This window comes from Lissotriton helveticus, chromosome 10 (genome assembly GCF_964261635.1).
Source record: "Lissotriton helveticus chromosome 10, aLisHel1.1, whole genome shotgun sequence".
In the NCBI taxonomy this organism is placed as follows: Eukaryota; Metazoa; Chordata; class Amphibia; order Caudata; family Salamandridae; genus Lissotriton; species Lissotriton helveticus.
The window spans coordinates 426600671-426622793 of NC_136071.1; the positions used below are offsets into that span (position 1 = coordinate 426600671).

At 51.9% G+C, this 22123-nt stretch overlaps 1 protein-coding gene across 1 annotated transcript in view; it reads left to right on the forward strand.

Moving 5' to 3' along the window:
* GLYR1 (glyoxylate reductase 1 homolog) overlaps nt 1-22123 on the forward strand; it is a 529972-nt gene that overhangs the window by 143525 nt on the left and 364324 nt on the right. The window contains exons 4-5 of the mRNA XM_078662916.1: nt 7901-8063; nt 8203-8979. Coding sequence (XP_078519042.1) covers nt 7901-8063; nt 8203-8979 — 940 coding nt within the window. The remainder of the gene's footprint in view (nt 1-7900; nt 8064-8202; nt 8980-22123) is intronic.

Consider the following 22123-nt stretch of genomic DNA (forward strand, 5'->3'; position numbering starts at 1 on the left):
GAGAGAGATGGACAGAGAGAGAGAGATGGACAGAGAGAGAGAGATGGACAGAGAGAGAGAGATGGACAGAGAGAGAGAGATGGACAGAGAGAGAGAGATGGACAGAGAGAGAGAGATGGACAGAGAGAGAGAGAGATGGACAGAGAGAGAGAGAGATGGACAGAGAGAGAGAGAGATGGACAGAGAGAGAGAGAGATGGACAGAGAGAGAGAGAGATGGACAGAGAGAGAGAGAGATGGACAGAGAGAGAGAGAGATGGACAGAGAGAGAGAGATGGACAGAGAGAGAGAGATGGACAGAGAGAGAGAGATGGACAGAGAGAGAGAGATGGACAGAGAGAGAGAGATGGACAGAGAGAGAGAGATGGACAGAGAGAGAGAGATGGACAGAGACTGGGTGAGAGAGAGAGAGAGACTGGGTGAGAGAGAGAGAGAGACTGGGTGAGAGAGAGAGAGAGACTGGGTGAGAGAGAGAGAGAGACTGGGTGAGAGAGAGAGAGAGACGGGGAGAGAGAGAGAGAGACGGGGAGAGAGAGAGACGGGGAGAGAGAGAGAGACGGGGAGAGAGAGACGGACACGGGGGAGAGAGACAGACACGGGGGAGGGAGAGAGAGAGACACGGGGGAGGGAGAGAGAGAGACACGGGGGAGGGAGAGAGAGACACGGGGGAGAGAGAGAGACGGGAGAGCGAGAGAGAGATACCTTCCATGTACTTAAGTATCTATATATTCATTACTTTTCTTCTATTTCCGCATATCCAATGCACTACCCTATTTTTGCAGCGTGAATCTTTCTGGATTCACTATGCTGTGCATTATTCCGCGGTCTTGTGGTTGGGTCCGGATTCGTAGTCTTTTCTTTGTTTTTTTATTTTTTTTTTCCTTAGCCCAGGTGGGCGTCGGCGTCACACCCCCATGGGTGTATTTCCGGTGACGTTGGCATGCTTCCTGCGGAAGCTCCCACTCTTGGGCGCCATCTTCAGATTCTTTTTTTCCGCGGTCGGGTCTGGATCGTTCCCGTTTGGGCTCCAGACATTTTTGGAGAAAGAAGAAAGAAAATACAGAAAAGACGAGGAGAAGTCATCTGAAGACTCCAGGGGACTTCACCGACGAGAAACAAGCAAGGATAAGGCGTTTTCCATCGAGATCTTCGACGACCGTCGACGAACACGCGACCAGAGAGGCCCTGGACGCTCGAGGATGGACAACACGCCGTTCAAGTTCTGCCGTAACTGCCACCACAAGTACGCGCAGAAGGACCAGCACCCGGTATGCAACCTTTGCCTACCGGTGGACCACGAAAGCAGAGACTGCAACGCCTGTTCCGCCTTCACCCCGAAGACCCTTCGTGTGAGAGAGAGGCAGAGGGTAGCACACGCCGCCCTGCAGGGGAAGGCCCCGACTCCGTCACTCTACGAGCTGGGGATGTCCTCCGAGGAAGAAGACAACGCTGCCGCCGAAGACGACAGCTACACGGTCGTAGAGACCGATTACACGAAGACTTCTGACAAGGTAGGAGACTCTTCGGCCCCCAAGAACCCGAGAGACTCTGAGTCTAGAAAAATCGAGGGCAAGACCCCGAAAGCGCCGACGCCAAAAAAGGCGGCGTCCGCGACTACTCCCAGGCCCAGCGGATCCTCCGAGAAGGAGTCCCCGGCGCCGAGAGCTGCTGATCAGCAGAAAACGTCGAAAATCGTCCCCGAAAAGGATCGATCAACGAGGGAGAAAGACCCGAAACTGACGACAACGACCAGAGACCCGAAATCCGGTTCGACGTCGAAAACTTCGACTCCGAGAGGCACGGCGACGAGCCATCCGTCGAAGAGAGCGGCCGACCCATCCGACGCGGAACACGCGGCCGAGATGGAAAAGAAAAGAAGGCGCCTCGAGGCAGAAATGGAGAACATCATGCAGCGGAAGAAAGATTTCGACGCAAAGATGAAAGCCTTCACGATCCCTCACAAGACCAAGCCACCAGTGATGGAGGCGGTCGAGGAGGAAGAAGAGATCGCCGAAGTCACCGAGCAAGACCAGGACGTCGAGGTGATCGACGACCAGGAGGAGTACGAGAATCCCTACGAAAGTTACAGCTATGGGGAGGAAGATGAGGGCAGGACAGACACAGAGTCGGCACCCTCTGACCTTCAGGAGGTAGATTACATCGATGTCGACACCGACAGCCCGGAGGAGGTGGTCGACACCTACCCCTCGAGGCCCTCGCCGCCGGACGACATCGGGGCCTACAACTCAGTGATACAATCTGCCGCAGCAGCTTTCAAGCTCAAGCTCGACGAAGAGAAGCAGAAAGCAGACTTCCTTCTAGAAACATTACTCCCAACACAAACGAGGAGCCAGTTCCTTCCAATGCTCGAGAGCGTCTTGGCTCAGGGGAAGGAAGCTTTCAGGGAGCCCGCAACATGCAAGGCAGTAACTCCCAGAACTGAGAAGAAGTACAAGCATGCCACAAAGGACCCGGCCTACATTCAGGGCACGGTCTCCGCAGACTCCATTATCACGGCCACAGCAAGGAGGAGGGCTAACGTACCCACTACCTCGGGCCCACCACCGGATAAGGAGAGCAAAAGGATGGATCTGGTGGGCAGAAGGATCGAACGGAATGCCGCGACCCACTGGCGCATGGCTAATTCCAACGCCCTGATAAACAGGCACATGTACCAAATCATGGAGGGACTGGGGCAGTTGGTGAAGGACTTGCCCCAGGATGCCAGGCAGAAAGCCGAAAAGCTGATTGAAGAGGGGAAGAATGCGGCAAATTCTTGCCTTAAGACGGCCCTGGATGGGGCAGACACCGCCAGCAGGCTCATGATGATGGGCGTCACGGAAAGGAGGCACGCCTGGCTCAGGATATCCGGTTTCAAACCGGAGGTGCAACACAGCATCCTGAACACACCGTTCAACGGCAGCACGCTTTTCGGACCAACAGTTGATGAACAACTCAGCCAACTGAAGAAAGATAACGAAACAGCAAATCCATGGGGGCATTGCAGTTCAGAGGGAACAAGAGGGGCACCCCGTCACGGAGGCCCGGCGGGAGAGGCGGAAACCAGCCAGGTACATCACACCAGGCTTTCCAGCAAACGCACCAGGCAGACTCGCAGACTCAGCAGGGTCATCAGAAGCAGCCCTGGCAGTACCAACAAAGAGGCCAGTCCTTTCGAGGGAGAAATGGACGGGGGCAAAATAGAAGAGGGGGCCAGCAGCCCACCTCCAAGTGACTTAAAAAAACTCTGTGTGCCCGCCCGCAAAAAAGAACCCAGGGGGCAGCACGTACAGATGGGTCAAGACAAACTAGACACCTACGACCACAGGACACCAGTGGGAGGAAGATTAAGATACCACCTCCAGGAGTGGAGAGAAATCACATCAGACAAATGGATCCTCAACATTATCCAATTCGGATACTGCATAGAGTTGGAGGGGAGGCCAACAAGCAAAAAACCAAAAAGAAAGCCACTAGCAGGCAAGCAGCTACAGTGCCTTCAGGAAGAAGCAAAAGAACTCCTGCAGAAGCAGGCCATAGAACGGGTACCCTTCAAGGAAAGAAACACAGGAGTATACTCAACGTACTTCCTGGTACCAAAAGTAGACAAGACAATGAGACCCATTCTCGATTTAAGGTTCATGAACAAATTCATAAGAACGCAAAAATTCAAAATGACCTCCCTGCAAGAGGTGCTCCCACAATTGCAGATCGGGGACTTCATGGTCACGATAGACCTCAAAGACGCATACCTGCACATCCCAATGAACAGAAAGCACAAACACATGCTCAGGTTCACCGTCGGAGAAAGCCACTACCAGTTCACGACACTGGCCTTCGGTCTGAAATCGGCACCAAGAGTTTTCACAAAGTGCCTCGCAGCAGTCGCAGCGCACCTAAGAAGGCAAGGGATACACGTATACCCTTACCTGGACGACTGACTGGTGAAAGCAAACTCATACCAGAAATGCAAGCTGCACGCACATACAGTGACCAGCACGCTCATAAACCTGGGGTTCTCCATCCATTGGAAGAAATCATCAATGGAGCCAGAACAAGTGAAGATCTTCCTGGGAGCACAGATCAACACCTTACAGGGCAAGGTGTTCCCCAGCGAGAAGAGGGCGAGGGCGCTGGTGAAGGAAACTCGCCTCTACCGGAAGGGACAAGCTCGGACAGTGAGGACTGCGAGCAAGATCATGGGGATGATGGCATCATGCATCCACCTGGTACCGAATGTACGACTCCACATGAGACCCATTCAAGAATGGCTACAGGAGCAATGGTCACAAGCTACAGGCAGTTGGGAGGATCTAGTGGTTGTAACGCACGAAGTGCAGAAGGAGATGACATGGTGGACCATGGAGAACATAGCAAGGGGAAAGCCTCTAACGCCCCCAACGCCAACAGTGACCATCACCACAGACGCATCCCTGAAGGGATGGGGCTCTCACATGGAGGAGCTCAAGGTGAGAGGACTGTGGACACCGACGGATGCCACAAAACACATCAATTACTTAGAATTGAAGACAATCTTCCTTGCACTGAAAGCCTTCCAGACAAGACTGTACAATCACAAAGTGTTGATACAAACAGACAATACCACTGCGATGTTCTACATCAACAAGCAGGGGGGCACCCAGTCAGCCCCGCTTTCAACGCTAGCACAGGAGATATGGAGGTGGGCAATCCCTCTCAAGATAGACCTGCTGGCCATACACCTGCCAGGGAAGGACAACATACAAGCTGATTGGCTCAGCAGGCAGACTTCAGCATCCCACGAGTGGGAGGTCAATGCTCAGGAGACAAGGCACCTATTCGACAGATGGGGAACTCCATCGGTGGACCTGTTTGCCACACGCCAGAATGCAAAATGCCGAAACTTCGCATCCAGGCAGCCCGAGGAGGGGTCACTGGGGAATGCCCTATGGATAGATTGGTCAGGGACATTTGCCTACGCCTTTCCCCCGATACCACTGATGCACAGAGTACTGAGCAAGTGCAGAGCGAGCAACATGACACTGATACTGGTCGCACCACAGTGGGCGAGGCAGACATGGTACTCGCAGATCATGGAGATGACACAGTGTGCACCCCACAGATTCAGCAGGAGGAAAGACTTACTCTCCATGCAGAACGGAGAGGTGCTGCACCCAGAGCCAGAGAGCATGAGCCTAGTAGCGTGGCTCCTGAGGACATAGAGTTCGCACATTTAAGGTTGCCAGAAAGTACACTGAAGGTCCTGCGGGAGGCAAGAAGGCCTAGCACTCGGAAGTGCTATGTTGCGAAATGGAAGAGGTTCACAATATGGTGTAGACAAGAAAGACTTCACAATAAAATGAAGAGGGACTCCACAGTGCTAAAGTACCTGACGCACTTGCTAGAGAAGAACCTTAGCTCATCCTCCTTGAGAGTTCACTTAGCAGCAATAGTCGCCTACACAAGGGGTGAAACGTGCAGGAGTTTCTTCACATCACAGGTGGTGAAGAGATTCCTAGAAGGGGCGAAAAGGATCGCACCGCCCAAGCGGGTGCCGCCACCTGCATGGAACTTGAACATAGTCCTAACGGAACTCGTGAAAGAGCCCTTTGAACCGCTCCACAAGGCGTCCTTAAAGATGCTGACTATGAAAACAGCTTTTCTGGTTGCAATAACGTCCCTACGCAGAGTAAGCGAGCTTCAGGCTCTGACGCTACAAGAACCCTACATACAAATACACAATGACAGGGTTGTGATGAGGACTGACCCAAACTTCATGCCGAAGGTGGTATCTAAATTCCACATGAACCAGTCTATACAGATACCGAGTTTTTTCCAAAAACCAACAACTGCCGCTGAGCGAGCTCTGCACACCCTGGACGCCAGAAGGGCAGTCATGCACTACATCGAAAGGACGAAGGGACACAGGAAAACAAAACAGTTCTTTGTGTCATTTGCCAACAGTTACATGGGAAAAGCAGTAACCAAAAAGACAATTGCACGATGGATCGCACAGACAATCCAACTCTGCCACAAGCGTGCAGGACAAGAGCTAGCAGAGGGGACACGTGCCCACTCCACTAGGAAAAAGGGTGCCACAATAGCCTTCCTGGCTAACACACCCATACAAGACATATGCCTGGCGGCAACATGGGCTTCGGTGCACACGTTCACGAAGCACTACTGTGTGGACATACAGATGAACAAGGAAGCTCAAGTTGGACAGAAGGTGCTACAGCACATATTCAATACCCAACGCTCATCTTCCACCCAACCGCCACAGAAATGAGAAACCGCTACGAAATCTATGCACAGCATAGTGAATCCAGAAAGATTCACGCTGCAAAACGAATAGTTTTCTTACCTGTCGGTGTAGTTTTGCAGCTTGAAGATCTTTCTGGATTCACTAGCGAACCCACCTACCTCCGCCAGAAAGATGAGGCTGGAGAGAGAAGAGGTGGTTAACAAAAGAAAGGTTAAAAAAAAAAAAAAAAGTACAAAGCGGTAAAATACCAACTAAATAGAACATTGCCATTACTTCGGAAACGAAAAGAAACACGGAAAAAAAGAACCCGAAGATGGCGCCCAAGAGTGGGAGCTTCCGCAGGAAGCATGCCGACGTCACCGGAAATACACCCATGGGGGTGTGACGCCGACGCCCACCTGGGCTAAGGAAAAAAAAAAAAAAAAACCAAAGAAAAGACTACGAATCCGGACCCAACCACAAGACCGCGGAATAATGCACAGCATAGTGAATCCAGAAAGATCTTCAAGCTGCAAAACTACACCGACAGGTAAGAAAACTATTCGTTCTCACCCTACACCGCTCTCAGTATATCCTATACCTCCCCAAAATAACCCTTTCTAGTATCTTCCCTCCACTACCTCTCCTTGCATCATCTTATACCTTTTTTACTATTCAGATCTCCCCCGCATGCCTTTCTAAACCTTTCCCTCCGACTCTTCTCACTCCACCTCCTCTTTACTCATCAGAAACCACCTCCTACTCCCAAAAACCAAAAAGATAACCAAATTCAAGACCCTTCCCTCCACTATTGCTATTCAATCCAAATAACAGACTAACATGTTCACCTCTCAAATTAATTTCATATTTCTCAATAAAAAATTGCCCACTAATCCTATTTTGGGATGCAGAATAGTGTACTACTCACTGAAAAGTGCGTCGACACCCCATGAGGGGCAGCAAGTGCTATATAAATGCAAACCTTTCCCATCTACTATCCCTCCACTAGCATTCTAAATCCAAATAACGGACTAACATATCCACCACTCAAATTACTTTTATATTTCCCTATACTAATTCACCACTAATCCTCGTCAGGGGTAGTAAGCGCTACATAAATTCAAGTGCATTACATTTTCTTTCACTTCTCACTTTTCATTCATGTTTTGTTTCCCCGTCTCACTGTCTCTTACTCCTTGCTGCCCTGTTGCTTTATTTTTCTTAATCTGCATAGTGTGTAACTGCATTTGGAAGTCGCAAATTCATCACATATGGTGAGCCACGTCACCACATAGAGCGAAATTGTCACTTAAACTGGTACAATTGTGTCTGAAGTTGTAAAGTTCTGTGCTGTAAAAGTAAATACTGATAAGTACACATACTGTTTACTGAACTTTATTGTGAAGCTTCTGTTTAACTGATTTAATCTCTGTGCCCCTTTATACCAGCTGACCTACAAGACTACCCCCGAGAGCAATATTGTTACCAATGTTACCTTCACTGCCATTCTTCACTGTGATGGTAACAGCATGTTATTTGTTTATACATCTGAAATCTCTTATACAGATGTTTCACGTTTTAATAAGCTGAGCTTTTCTTATACAAGTTGGACTCTGAGAATGCAAGAGATTTTCTTGGTTAACATAAGCACTTAAGATGTCACTTCTGTTTTTTTCAGCGCCTGGATTAGGGTGGAACAGTTGAAGCCTTACCATGCCCACAAGGAGGAGATGATGAAGGCTGCGAAGGGTAAGCGGTTCCAGCAAGCTGTTGATGCTGTAGAGGAGTTTCTAAAGAAAGCCAAGGCCAGGGAGCTAGCCAAGGAACAGGCCAAAGAACAGGTATGCCAAACATAAGATGTGGCTTTACCACCTTTTATTTGCTCTTTCCATTTTACAGTTTCTCATATGAATAGGATTTAGTTTCAGAACCATTCCTTGCCATATAGCCCACCACAATCCTATTTTGTTTTATTTGCAGTCGTCCACAGAAGAGAAAAAAAGACGCAATTCCAGTGAGGAGAAAACCAAGAAAATACCATCATCCGAGAAGCGGAAGCTTGAGAGTAAAGTGAAAAAGGCGAGTGGGGCCTTGAAGAAGAAGACTATCTCCAGTGAAATGAAGAAGAAGATTCTTGCCAGGGAAATAAAAAAGAAGCTGCTTGCTAGTACTATAAAAAAGAAGGTGCTTTCCGCTGAAGGTAAGAAAAAACTTCTCACAGCTGCAGGAAAAAAGAAGATACTCGGTAAGAAAACTCTCACTGCCAGTGGCAAAAAGAAAACTGGAACCAAGAAGATTCTTACTGCAGATGGAAAGAAGATTCTCAGTAAGAAGATTCTCTCTACCAATGCTAAGAAAAAAAAACTTCTCTCTGCTGACTTAAAGAAGAAAAAAGTTCTCACTGCTGAAGGGAAGAAGAAAAAGGTTGTCATTGAAGGGAAGAAGAAAGTACTTAATGCCAGTGGGAAGAAGAAAATTATTGCTGCTAATGGGAAGAAGCTGCTTAGTGCTGAAGGGAAGAAGAAGAAGAAGATGCTCACTACTGACAGTAAGAAGAAGAAAAATCTCGCTGCTCATGGGAAGAAGTTTCTTACTGGCGACGGGAAGAAAAAGATTCTCACCGCTGAAAGAAAGAAAATCCTCTCTGCTAACAGGAAGAAGATTCTGCTTTCAACCAACCGTGGTTCGAAGTCCCATCTGAAAGGATTGGAAAAGCAGGGTCCACGTAAACGTGGTCGCCCTCCCAAAGACGACCAGGTTTGTAGCCTTTAAAAGCCAACTTGATTTTTTGCTGGATCTTCTGCTAAAATATTTTTTATTTTAGGTGCTAGGGCTACCATAAATTCAAAGGGGGTCTAGTCTGCAGTAGCTATAACTATTTTGCATCATTAATCTATCATTAATTCACACTTTTACAGGGATGGACTTAAGGGAGTGTCTAACAAGACCTGAGCAATATGAATGTGATTTCAGAGTCCCCTCCAGATTTTTTTGTCCGCATTACATTGGGATCAGGAACCATAATTGCAGATCATTTCAGGGTTGAACTGTAGAAAGTTTGGGAAATCATTTAGTCATTAGGACAAATATTTATGTTTTTGTATTCTTCTATGGTGTTTGCCTAGACTTTGGCATGAAAAACACTCTGATTGTCCATGACAATTATAAGCATACAAGTGAGGATGATACCTACCACAAACTTTGGACTTTACTCATTGCTGTTCGAGTGGTGAGCTGTAATTGTATAACCTGTGGTATTTTGAGGTCTAAGGGCCTGAGTCACACCAGTCAATGAAAAAGTTTGAAATGTATTTCTGCATGTGGAGCGATTTTCTGATTCACAAATAATCCCTCATACTCTTGGAGTATTACAACAATTGTGAAGTTCCAGGCATGCGCCTATCCATAAAATGTATGCATGTGGTATTTGCACCTAGTAAAAACCTCTACATAGGGGCTAACTCTCATGCAAATGTATATTTGCACATAAACGCTTTTTGTAGTTTTTTCATGTCTATGGAGGTTTTTTCCCCTAAAGAGCAGCCAAGCACCAAACACCCTTCTCCTGTCTTCCCTCCATGAAAACCTATTCCTGGCATTTACTGGAGTGAATAGGTTTTATTTCCAAGTTTGGAAACCTCTTGCAAAAGATATGTTAATATGTGGCTATACATACATACAAGCTTGTGAGAGCTAACCTCCTTTTGTAGCGAGGTCCTCACCGGGAAACTCACAAATGCCCTTTTTTTCGCAATTGTGGAATTTCCTTCATACTGCCAGAATTTCAGTATTCATAATGCTGTGTATGTATATGGTATTTGTGCAGCCCGCATCACTGATAGTAATAATCGCAGAACATTACTGCCCAAGCAAGGGAACTCTATCTGTCTATCCTCATAGAGACTTCTAGCTGCAGATTCCTCACCTTAGAATATTTGTCAGTCTGGATCTGGTAACTTTTGGTGAGCAGTATGCCTGCGCACGGGTAGATGGTGTTCGTTTTTGTATGTCAGTGGAAGTGGCGTGTGCAGTGCCTATATAGGTGCCACTCCAGCGCGCCTACGTTTATTCTTTCCTTTCCGCACCAGCCAGCGCAGATCCAGGGATAGCTACCCCCAATCCCTTCTTGACTGATCCATTTGTCAAAGATTTTTCCAGACTATGTCTCCTGGTGTGAAGGATGTTCACCAGAAAGGCCGGTTTTAAGCCATGCCGTGCCTGTCACCATCATATGTTGGTGACAGTCTCGCACTTGGTTTGTCTTTGGTGTCTGCAGCTAGAGCATGACACCAAGACCTGAGGATTGCTGCACCATGCATCCTAAGGTCTTTCAAGCTCCTCACTGCCTAATGTTGACCAACTCTGCGACACTCCAGATCACGGTCGCATTGATGGTCCTGTGATTATTTGCGAAGTTGTAACTGGGGATTGTCATCCCACTTCCCCAGACACTGGCCTGGTCTCTTTCCCCTGCTACGGGGAGGGTTGCCTCATTTGCAGTGGTGGTGGGGAGAATGGCTACGGTCTTGGACCATATGCTACCCTCAGTGACAGTCAAGACATACGTCTTGATGGGGGTGCTTCAGCCAGAGTTTCCCCCACTGGACCATTAGTCCCATTTAATGAAACCCTTACTGATATTCTAGCTCGGGCCTGGTCCAAGCCCTGCACAGAGGCTCCTGTGCATAGGATGATTGCCTGCCATCATAGCCTTGCTCCAGGGTACCTCAGTTTCTTCACCCCACACGCCACCCTGGAGAGCATGATGGTTCAGGCCTCCATTTCCAAAATCAACCCTGGAACATTGCCTACCACCCCACCAGAAGTGGAATCCAAAAGGCTGGATAACTTCGGGAAGAGGATGTTCTCTTCTGCCAGCTTGGCACTGCGGTCTGTAAACACTGCATACCTCTTGGGCTGATACTCTCATACAATCTGGAACTTGGCTGCGCAAGTCTAGAAGGAGGCCCGAATCATACTCTCCCAAGCAATTGTTGATGGGAGGGATGCAGCCAGGTTCACCAGACCATGTGGGCTGAACATGACAGACTCGCTGGGCTGAGCGATTTTTTTCATCTGTGGCTTAGGCATCTGAAAGAGACACGTTAGTATTAGATTCCTTACCTTAGAATATCCCCAGGCGTCAGACTGGATCCGGAAATTTTTGCGTAGCAGTACCCTTGCGCGTCGGTAGGCGTCGTCTGCGGCTCCGCGTCCGTCGTGGGCGCCGTGATGACGTCGTCGGAGTACTTAGACGCCGCCTCCGCGTGCTGACGTCAGTTCTTCTTTTTTCCGCACCAGCAAGCGCAGATCTGGAAAAAGCAGTAACCCTAGTAATTTTTGACTAAACTTTTTTGATCCTTTTTGATTACTATTTCGAAGTCTCTCGACTCCGAAACGGTGCCGATAGGGATGCCCGGCTTCAAGCATTGCGACGATTGCGACCGGCTGATGTCGGTCACGGATCCTCACCGTGTGTGTTTGTCGTGTTTGGGCGTCGACCACGACGACAAGGCCTGCTCCGACTGCCGGGCCCTCTCTTCGAAAGCCAGGCGCCTCGAACTCCGGCAGTCGGCCCCGCGCCGTGAGAGGTCCCGATCCCATGGGAGGTCGAGGGACAGGTCACGGGCCCGGAGCCACCACAGCTCCGAGAGTAGGCCGCACTCCTCCGGGTCGAAGTCGTCGTCAGGTAAGCGGCACAAGAAGTCCAAGCGGCGTCATCGCTCCTCAGACTCCCCGCGATGCGGCCGGGGGTTCGGGTGACACCGCCCACGCGGCTCCGTCGGAGTCGCGGGCGCCGCGTCCAGCCCCATACCCTACGGTCCCTGGGCTCAACGCGACGCCGGAGGAGGTCGAGCGCTTCCTCATGGCCATGAGGAACCTCTCTCCTCCGACGGGCTCCGCGGCGCCTCCGGGCCCAGCGGACCCGTCTGGGAGCCCTAGCGGGTCGGCGGCTCCAGCCCCGACGCCGTCGGGTGCTTCGGCCCCGACGCCGCCGATGCCTTCGGGCCCGGCGCCGCAGGTCCCTGTTATCCCGACGCCGCCGGCGCCTTCGGGCCCGGCGCCGAGGGGTCCAGTTGTTCCGACGCCGCCGGCGCCTTCGGGCCCGGCGTCGCAGGACGCCGCTGGTCCTTCTTCGGGATCTGGTTCGTCGCCGGTGGATCCGACGGCCTCCCCGGCATCGGACCCTCAGGTGTCGCCTCCGGCGCCGTCCTTGGGCGGCGCCGACCCCGGTTCTGCTTCCATTCCTGTTCGGCCGTCGGGACGGCCCCGTTGGGCGCTGCTCCAGACGCCGTTGGGTGAATTTCACTTTTATGAACAGGCCCCATTGGTTGAGGACCCTGAATTTCAGGAGATGGGTGAAGGAGAGGACTGGGAGGGGTCTGAGGACCCTCTGACCAGGGAGTGTCAGTCTCATGAGGACTGGACAGGAGACCTTGGGGAGGCCAGTGGCCTGGACACCTCTCCAGACCCTGGGTTTGTCTCCCCTCCTACCGTGGCTTCGGAGGAGGGGGCACCATATAGTGTGGTGCTGATGAGGGCTGCCAAAAACAAAAAACAACAAGTGATGGACTGAATGTGGATCAATGTCACACACTCCCCCAGTCAAAAGATCTGGGCCCAAATCCATCGTTTTTTTGCACTCCTGAGGGCTGCCAAGGCCTTAAACCTTGAGCTCCCCGTCGCGGCCGTGAGGACTAACCTCCTCACTGAGGTCCTTAAACCGCAGTCAAGCTCGGCCGAGCCTCTGCTGCCCTTTAATGAGGCCTTGACTGACGTTCTTCTGGGCACTTGGTCCAAGCCCGCTACGGGTTCGCCCGTAGATAGGAACGTGGCCAGACGCCACCGCCCAGCCCCGGGCGACCCATGTTTTCTGTCCTCCCACCCTACCCCCGAGAGCCTGGTCATCCAGGCCTTCAATTCCCAAACCGCATTCCCGTCGGCCCCGCCGGATCGGGAATCCAAGAGGTATGACCAGTATGGGAAGAAGATCTTCTCATCCATTAGTTTGGGCCTGCGGTCTTCCAACACCGCCTGCCTCTTGGGACGTTACACCCACTCTGTGTGGGATAAGGTCGCGGAAGTGCTGCCAGAGTGTCCGTTGGAGGTACGGGCCAAACTCGGCCAAGCCCTTGTGGAGGGCCGGGATGCAGCCAAGTATTCCATCCGGTGTGGGCTGGATACCACTGACTCGCTGGGTAGAGCGATGGCAACGACGGTGGCGGTCAGACGCCACGCCTGGCTGAGATCCGCCAACTTCTCGGCAGATGTCCAGAGCACGCTCATGGACATGCCGTTCGATGGCCGTCGCCTCCTTGGCGACAAGGCAGACCATGCGCTTGAGCGTTTTAAGGACTCCAGGGCTACAGCCAAGTCCTTAGGCCTCTCGGGCCAACGCCAGCAACCGGCTGCCTATCACTCCTTTCGTGGCCACGGAAGGGGTGCGCCCGCACGTGCCGCCAGCCACGCGCCGCAGGGCAATACCCAACGCGGTGGCGGCCGTGGGAACCGCCGTCCAGGCAGTCGTGGGCAGCGGCGAGGTCAGTCCACACCCTCCCCCGCAGCATCCGCCTCAAAACCCTCCTAGTCCGTGCTTTCAGGCCCATGTGACGCCAGTGGGGGGCAGGGTTCGCCATCACCACCTCCACTGGCGCACTGTCACGTCGGACAGGTGGGTGCTGCAGATAGTTCGAAGGGGCTACTCCCTCCCCTTCGAGGCGACTCCTCCAGCCATGCCACCGCAGAACCACCGTGTATCGGGGGATCACTTGCGACTTCTGCAGGAGGAAGTTACGGCCCTCTTGGCCAAAGGGGCCATCGAGCGCGTTCCTGGGCCAGAAGTAGGGTGTGGTTGCTACTCCCACTACTTCCTGGTACCCAAGAAGGGCAAAGGGGGCCTGCGCCCTATCTTGGACCTACGGAACGTCAACGGCTTCCTCCGGAAGGAGAAGTTCAAAATGCTGACACTGGCTCAGGTCTTAGCTGCCCTGGACCCAGGGGACTGGATGGTAGCGTTGGACTTGCAGGACGCTTATTTACACATCCCCGTCCTGCCGGCCCACCGGCGCTACCTGCGGTTCACGGTTGGCCACGAGCACTTTCAGTTTACCGTGCTCCCCTTCGGCCTTACCAGCGCCCCACGGGTGTTCACAAAGGTGATGGCGGTGGTCGCAGCTCATCTGCGCAGGTTGGGGGTTTCAGTCTTCCCCTACCTCGACGACTGGCTGTTGAAGGCGGGCACGCCCCAGACAGTCGTCAGCCACCTCCAGACTACGGCAGACCTCCTGCATCGGCTGGGGTTCTCGATCAATGTGCCAAAGTCACACCTGTGCCCCTCTCAGAAGCTCCTCTTCATCGGAGCGGTTCTAGACTCGGTGCAGTTTCGGGTTTATCCACCCGAGCAGCGGGTCCGGGATATTCAGGCTCTGATTCCCATCTTTCAGCCGTTATCCCGGGTTTCGGTCAGGTTGACGCTGCGGCTTCTGGGGCTGATGGCCTCCTGCATCCTGCTGGTGCATCACGCCAGATGGCGGATGCGGGCTCTGCAGTGGGACCTGAAGTTTCAGTGGGCCCAGCATCATGGAAACCTATCCGACCATGTCCTGATCTCGGAGGGCACTGCGAGACAGTTGCAGTGGTGGCTCACGGACCGCGATTGGGTCTGCGGCAGATCCCTCTCCCTTCCCCAACCGGAGCACGTAGTTGTGACGGACGCGTCCCTCCAGGGCTGGGGAGGCCACATGGGAGAGGCGGAGATCAGAGGCCTCTGGTCTCCGGCGGAGACTCGACTCCACATCAACATGTTGGAGCTTCGGGCGATTCGTCTAGCACTGAAGGCATTCCTCCCCTCTGTCCGGGGGAGTGTAGTGCAGGTGTTCACGGACAACACCACCGCCATGTGGTACTGCAACAAACAGGGCGGGGTGGGGTCGTGGACCCTTTGCCAGGAGGCTCTGCGCCTTTGGCAATGGCTGGAACATCAGGGCGTGACCCTGGTGGTTCAACACCTGGCAGGTTCTCTGAACGCCAGGGCGGACGAACTCAGCCGCAGGTGCATGATGGATCACGAATGGCGTCTGAACTCGGACGTGGCGCAAGGCCTCTTTCAGCAATGGGGAGAGCCTTGGTTAGATCTATTCGCCACCGAAGAGAACGCGCAATGTCATCAGTTCTGCGCGTTGGAATTTCCAAGGCGGCACTCGCTCGGAGACGCTTTTCGTCGCGAGTGGAGTTGCGGTCTGTTGTACGCCTTTCCGCCTATACCACTTCTGCCCAGAGTGCTGAAGAAGATCAGGCGCGACCGGGCCCAAGTCATCCTTGTGGCTCCGGACTGGGCTCGAAGGTACTGGTATCCCGAGCTACTCAGTATGTCAGTCGATCCCCCGGTTCGTCTGCCTCTTCAGGAGGACCTTCTGTCGCAGCAGCAGGGGACGGTCCTCCACCCGAACCTGTCCAGTCTCCACCTCCATGCTTGGAGATTGAGCGGCGACAGTTGAGGCCATTTGACTTGCCTCCTGAAGTCTGTAATGTCATTCTGGCAGCCAGGCGTCCCTCCACAAAGTCGGTATACGCCTGCAGGTGGAACAGATTTGTGGCATGGTGCACAGCAAAGGCTGTGGATCCTCTTGCTGCCCCTCTTTCAGAGGTCCTTCTCTTCCTTCTTTCTCTTGCCCAGCAGGGCTCTGCTCTGGGCACTATCGAGGGCTACCTTTCTGCCCTTTCAGCCTTTCTCAGGCTACCTGATCAGCCTTCTTTGTTCAAGTCCCCTATTGTGAACAGATTTCTTAAAGGCATCACTCACACTTTTCCTCCTGTTCCGTTTGTGATGCCTCAGTGGGACTTTAACCTGGTTCTGACTTTTCTGATGTGCGCTCCCTTCGAGCCACTTCACAATTGCCCTCTTCACCTTCTGATTTGAAGACTGCTTTCCTGGTTGCCATCACCTCTGCCAGGAGAGTGAGTGAGCTCCAGGCTCTTTCTTGTACTCCACCTTTCCTTTCTGTCCATCCGGACAAAGTGGTGCTTCGTACCAAACCATCTTTCCTGCCCAAGGTCGTCACGGCCTTCCACATTGGGCAGTCTATCACCTTGCCTACCTTCTTTCCGCCACCGCATCCCTCTAAAGAGGAAGAGCGGCTCCATCGTCTGGACCCAAAACGTGCGCTCTCGTTTTATCTGGATCGCACACGCCAGTTCCGGGTGGATGACCAACTCTTTGTTGGTTACGTGGGCGCTAAGAAGGGGAAAGCGGTGCACAAGCGGACCATCTCCCGGTGGATCATCTTGTGTATCCAGGCATGCTACTCCTTGGCTAAGAAGGAGCCCCCTGCTGGATTGCGGGCTCATTCTACCCGAGCCACGGCGACTACCACTGCCTTGGGCAGGGGTGTGCCCTTACAAGACATCTGTCAGGCAGCTACGTGGGCATCGCTGCACACGTTTGCAAGACACTACTGCCTGGACAGCCAAGTCCGGAGGGATGGCTTCTTTGGCCGTTCCGTCCTCCAGGACTTTCTGGTGTGAGTATTGGTTCGCAGACCCACCTCCGGGGTTGGTATTGCTGGGGTATCTATTCTAAGGTAAGGAATCTAATACTAACGTGTCTCTTTCAGATGCACAAGTTACTACTTGTGTAACGATATATCTGTAAGAGACATTAGTTAGTATTAGATTCCTTACCGACCCACCCATCCTCCCCGTTCTGCGAACCAATATCTAGGGTTAGGGTTGTCCCCTTCAGGGCCCTAGTTTCAATGGCACCAGTGTTGGTTTTTAACATGGCTCTGCGTTTCTGGCGCGGAAAAGCTGTGTCTAAGAACTGACGTCAGCACGCGGAGGCGGCGTCTAAGTACTCCGACGACGTCATCACGGCGCCGACGACGGACGCGGAGCCGCAGACGACGCCTACCGACGCGCAAGGGTACTGCTACGCAAAAATTTCCGGATCCAGTCTGACGCCTGGGGATATTCTAAGGTAAGGAATCTAATACTAACTAATGTCTCTTACAGATATATCGTTACACAAGTAGTAACTTGTGCGTTGGGCCTTGTTGAGAATACTGGCTTTTCAGGGAATGTCCTGGCCTCCTTCATGGGCATGCTCTTTGATAGCGCCTGTCTGTTTGGAGACTCTTCAAGGACAGCAGGGCTTACGGCTAGGTCCTTGGGCCTTTCCATGGCCCCTCGCCAACTCCAATCCACCTTCCACGTCACATAATGGGCTTTCAACGGCATCCATATAATCCCAGCCACCACAACCAGTAAGTTTCACAATCATTTAGTGGTCAATGATGCATTTCCTACAGGCCACATGGGACAGGTAGCAGAAGTCGGGCCAGTCCACCTTCACCCAGCAGTCATAGCCTCCAAACCCCTTTAGTTTGCCCTCCAGCCATCATATGCGCCCAGGACTGGCTGGGCTCCTGGGCTATGTATGGCCCCGGGGACCACCACCTTTCCGGAGCGGCTTGTGAATAAAAATGAGGGGGGCTCTGTGCTCTTCTCTTGGAGCCAATTATGGTTTTGGGGCCCACCAACACCCAGGGTTAGCTCCTGCTATGTTCCCCGGGTGCCAACCCTGGTGACATAGCAGTTTGCTTTTGCTTGGCGGAAGCTGACAGGTACCGCCAAATGAGAGCAAACGTAACACTGGTGGAATCCGAGCTTCACAACAGAGTACTCTAATCTCCATCTCTCCCAGATGGCCACTCCAGCTGACGAGTAAAGCATCTGTCACTATAGTCCGCTCTGGTTGGAGAAGGGAGAGGGGTCAGTCACTGACCCAACTGCGGATCTTAACCACCACTGCAACTCTTTTCCAGTTCCCTCCCAGATCTGACCCATGTCAGAGAAACTCCACTGATGCTGGGCCCACTAGGAATTCAGGTCCCACTGCAAAGTCCGCATGCGCCAATGGGAATGTGTTACAAGCAGGATGCAGGAGGCCATGAGGCTCAACAACCGGAGAGTCCATCTCACTTAAATAAAAGAAACATCGGTATCCTAGCCTGCATATCCTGGACACGCCACTGAGGAGGATAGGCTTAAAACTGCACTGTGTCCCGAACACCTCTGATGAAAGGGAGCATCTGTGAGGGGGTCAGGTGTGCCTTTTCCATGTTGATAGGAAACGCCAGCAAGTGTAGGTGGTTTGCGATAGTCTGAAGGTGGCAGCAGATTACCTGTGGCGAGCACGCATTCAACAGCCAATCATCAAGGAAGGGGAATATTAGAACACCTGACCTCCGGAGGTGCACAGCAACTACCGCCATCATTTTGGTGAACACCCGAGGGGTTCTGGTAAGGCCGAAGGGGAGCATGGCAAACTGAAAGTGCTCTTGGCCATTCACGAACCGCAGGTAATGTCTGTGGGCAGGCAGGATGGGAATGTAGAAATACAGGATGGGAATGTGGAAATATGCTACCTGTAAGTCCAACTCTACCATCCACTCTCCTAGGTCTAGGGCAGACCGGACTTTCACAAGCATCTTGAATTTCTCCTTTTTCAGGGACAGGTTGAGAAGGCGCAGGTCTCGAATACGAAGAAGGCCTCTGTCCTTCTAAGGCTCCAGAAAATAGTGGCGATAGCAAACACAACCTACTTCTGATGCCAGCACCTTCTCTATAGCTTCGTTGGCCAAAAAATAACACACTTCCTGGCAAAGCAAGGAGAGGTGGTCCTACGTCAGCCTGTCGTAATTGGGTGGCATGGGTGGAGGGGTGGTCACAAAGAGGAGGAAGTAGTCCCTTTGGACAAGCTGGACAACTCAGCAGTCGATTGTTATCGACTGTCCGTGGCAAAGGTGATGGCATATCTTGCTAGTGGGCCCAGCATCAGTGGAGTTTCTCTGACGTGGGTCAGATCTGGGAGGGAACTGGAAAAGAGTTGCAGTGGTGGTTAAGATCCGCAGTTGGGTCAGTGACTGACCCCTCTCCCTTCCCCAACCAGAGCGGACTATAGTGACAGATGCTTTACTCGTCAGCTGGAGTGGCCATCTGGGAGAGATGGAGATTAGAGTACTCTGTTGTGAAGCTCGGATTCCACCAGTGTTATGTTTGCTCTCCTTTGGCGGTACCTGTCAGCTTCCGCCAAGCAAAAGCAAACTGCTATGTCACCAGGGTTGGCACCCGGGGAACATAGCAGGAGCTAACCCTGGGTGTTGGTGGGCCCCAAAACCATAATTGGCTCCAAGAGAAGAGCACAGAGCCCCCCTCATTTTTATTCACAAGCCGCTCCGGAAAGGTGGTGGTCCCCGGGGCCATACATAGCCCAGGAGCCCAGCCAGTCCCTGGTTAATGGCACCACAGGTACCCAGGGCACTGTGACCAGGGAAGGCCTCTAAGAGCTTCAGCACTTATTGTGCCACCCTTAGAGGCCCTGTACCTTTACACTCACACACTGCCTTGGCAGGCTATGTCTTTTGGTGCAGAACAAAATGAAGAGTTGTCAAGGCACACATCCCTGGGTGCCATGACTACAACCCACTGCCCTGGCATAGATCAGCCACCCCTTTAGCTGGGTGCACTATACCAGTGGTGAGGGTACAGGTGCATGAGCCCTGTACCCCTACAGCGTCTAAGCCAATTCTTAGACATTGTAAGTGCAGTAATTCCTTTAGGAGTATATGGTGTTTGGTATCAAATTTCTCAGCACATTAAACCCACACTGATGTCAGTGTGGTATTTAATGAAAAATGCGTGCAAAGGGTATCTTAGAGATTCCCCCTGAAAAATTACCTAGCACTAGTGTCCAGGCGGAGTGTCTGCTCTCCAGCTGCTACCACAAGACATATTTCTGGACCCTGGGTCGAGAGCATGCTGCTCTCGGGGGCCTGAAACAATGCACACCCTGGGACGAGGAGCCAAGCCTCCTCCCTCAGGATGGGCAGGGTCCACAAAGGGGAAGCTTCAAAGGCTTGCCGCTTTTGTGAGCTTCCCCAGGCCTTTTGCTGCTTCCAGTAACTGGTCCCCACTGGTTCTGACCCCCACTTTGGGTGGGAGAACCAACAGGAAAACCAAGTGAGGAAGGGAGGTGTGCTCACCTTTGCCAATCCCACCCTTTAGGTGGGGGAGGCTAGATGAAGCACAACTCTCAGTCTCTGCCATCTTGCTGATGGGGGGACCCTGCCAACCAGAATGAGGCATGGGTGGCATATTAGGTGTACCCACCCCAAGGAAGGGACCCATTGGTCCGAACCTTTTACTTACCTATAACGCCCCCAAGTCTAGTATTTAGAGGCACCCCTGAACCCTGGCTCCTCAGACAAGCAACAACCAAAAATAAAAGACAAAGGTACCGGACAGCCATGCTGAAGCTAAGAAGAGCAGGATGCCCACAGACTTGGCCTCAGCCCTACCGGCCTGTCCCCACCTCGAACCTGCAGAAGCGAAACTCTGTTGTGTCCTGCAGCCAGCAACCTCAAGAACCCAGAGGACCTGCCGTGCCTTCCAAGGAAAAGACTTTGCCTCCTGTGAACACAGGATTTGTTCACCTACAGACTCTAGCTCTGGCAAAATCCGCGAGTCTTCACCACTTTGCACCCAATGCCCATGGCCCGAGTTCGAGTGGCCCACCACCACAAGGAGGTCTCCCCAGTGATCCTAACCCGAGATCTAGTGATCCCTGACCTGCCTCAAGCCTCCAGTCGACGCCTGCTGCCTCGATCTGGATGATCGGTCCCCCCAAACGTGAACAGGAGCTGGTAAGAAGATCCGACCCTAAAAGACACCCCTGCAACCGATGCCCCACGGGCTTGGGTAGCCCAAACAATGGTGTCTTACCAACCCACATCATCCCAACTTACCTCTCGAAGTGGTGGTCGCACCCAGAAGACCTTCGTCCCAAGCCTCCAGTGTGTCTGCAAACCGGAGAACCCCCATTGAAAGTAACAGGGCACCGGCGCCCTGCACCTGGCTGCCCTAGTGCCACTGGGGGTGTACCTTTGGTACTAACTTGAACCCCCATTTGCCCTGAGCTAAATTCCAGGACCTTTGCTCAAACAAAGTTGTGGCCTTCTCTTGAGCAGCCACCAACCGGAGGCCCCCTATCCCCCATTGAATAACTTTGGGCCTCAACACTGAACCCGGCCGCCCTAGTGCTGCTGAGGGTGCTTTGAGAGTGCATTCTCGACCCTGGGAGACCCCTTAGTCCAACCCCAGAAACCAACTCCCACAACAAAGAACTTTCCTGTTAACTGATAACTCTGTTTCCTCCCATAGGATAACACTGACTGTTTTCTATGAAAAGTTTTCAAGTGTGGAGTTGGAAAATCTATAAAAGTCTATACAACTGTGTACAAATAACCAAAACGGGTATACTTACCTTTTTACAGGAAATGTCCCAGTGCAGTATCCAGGTATACTACACTGTGTAAGAAAAGTAATCTGCAAAGTAATATTAATGACCTGGTATTTAAAAGTCATCATTAAGTACCTGTACAATATTTTCAGGCATTTCATTTCCAGTGATTCTACTGTAACCAAACCAAAGTACATATACAACTGCAATTCAAACTGTATTGTTACTGCAAAGTATAAATCACTTCCCTGTTCTAGGCGTGCTTGGTTCTAAGAAATAAATATCTCTAAATTTTTATACAAAGCAAATTGGTTCTGAGTTCAGTCTTTGAGCGTGTTCAATCATTTGCTGATTAGGTGTCTACAACAAATGCTTACCACTACCCTCTGATTAAGCCTTACTGCTCGCCCACACTACCACAAGAGAGAGCTATCTACTTTTGCCTCTGCCTACCTTTGGGTTTCCATTGGACTCTGTGCACACTAAACCTCATTTTGGTATAGGATATACAGAGTCAGCTTCCTACACATTGTAAATGACAATGCCTTTTATTGAGCAGTTTTAAAAACAACACATAAATAAAAGGCATTGTCATTTACAATG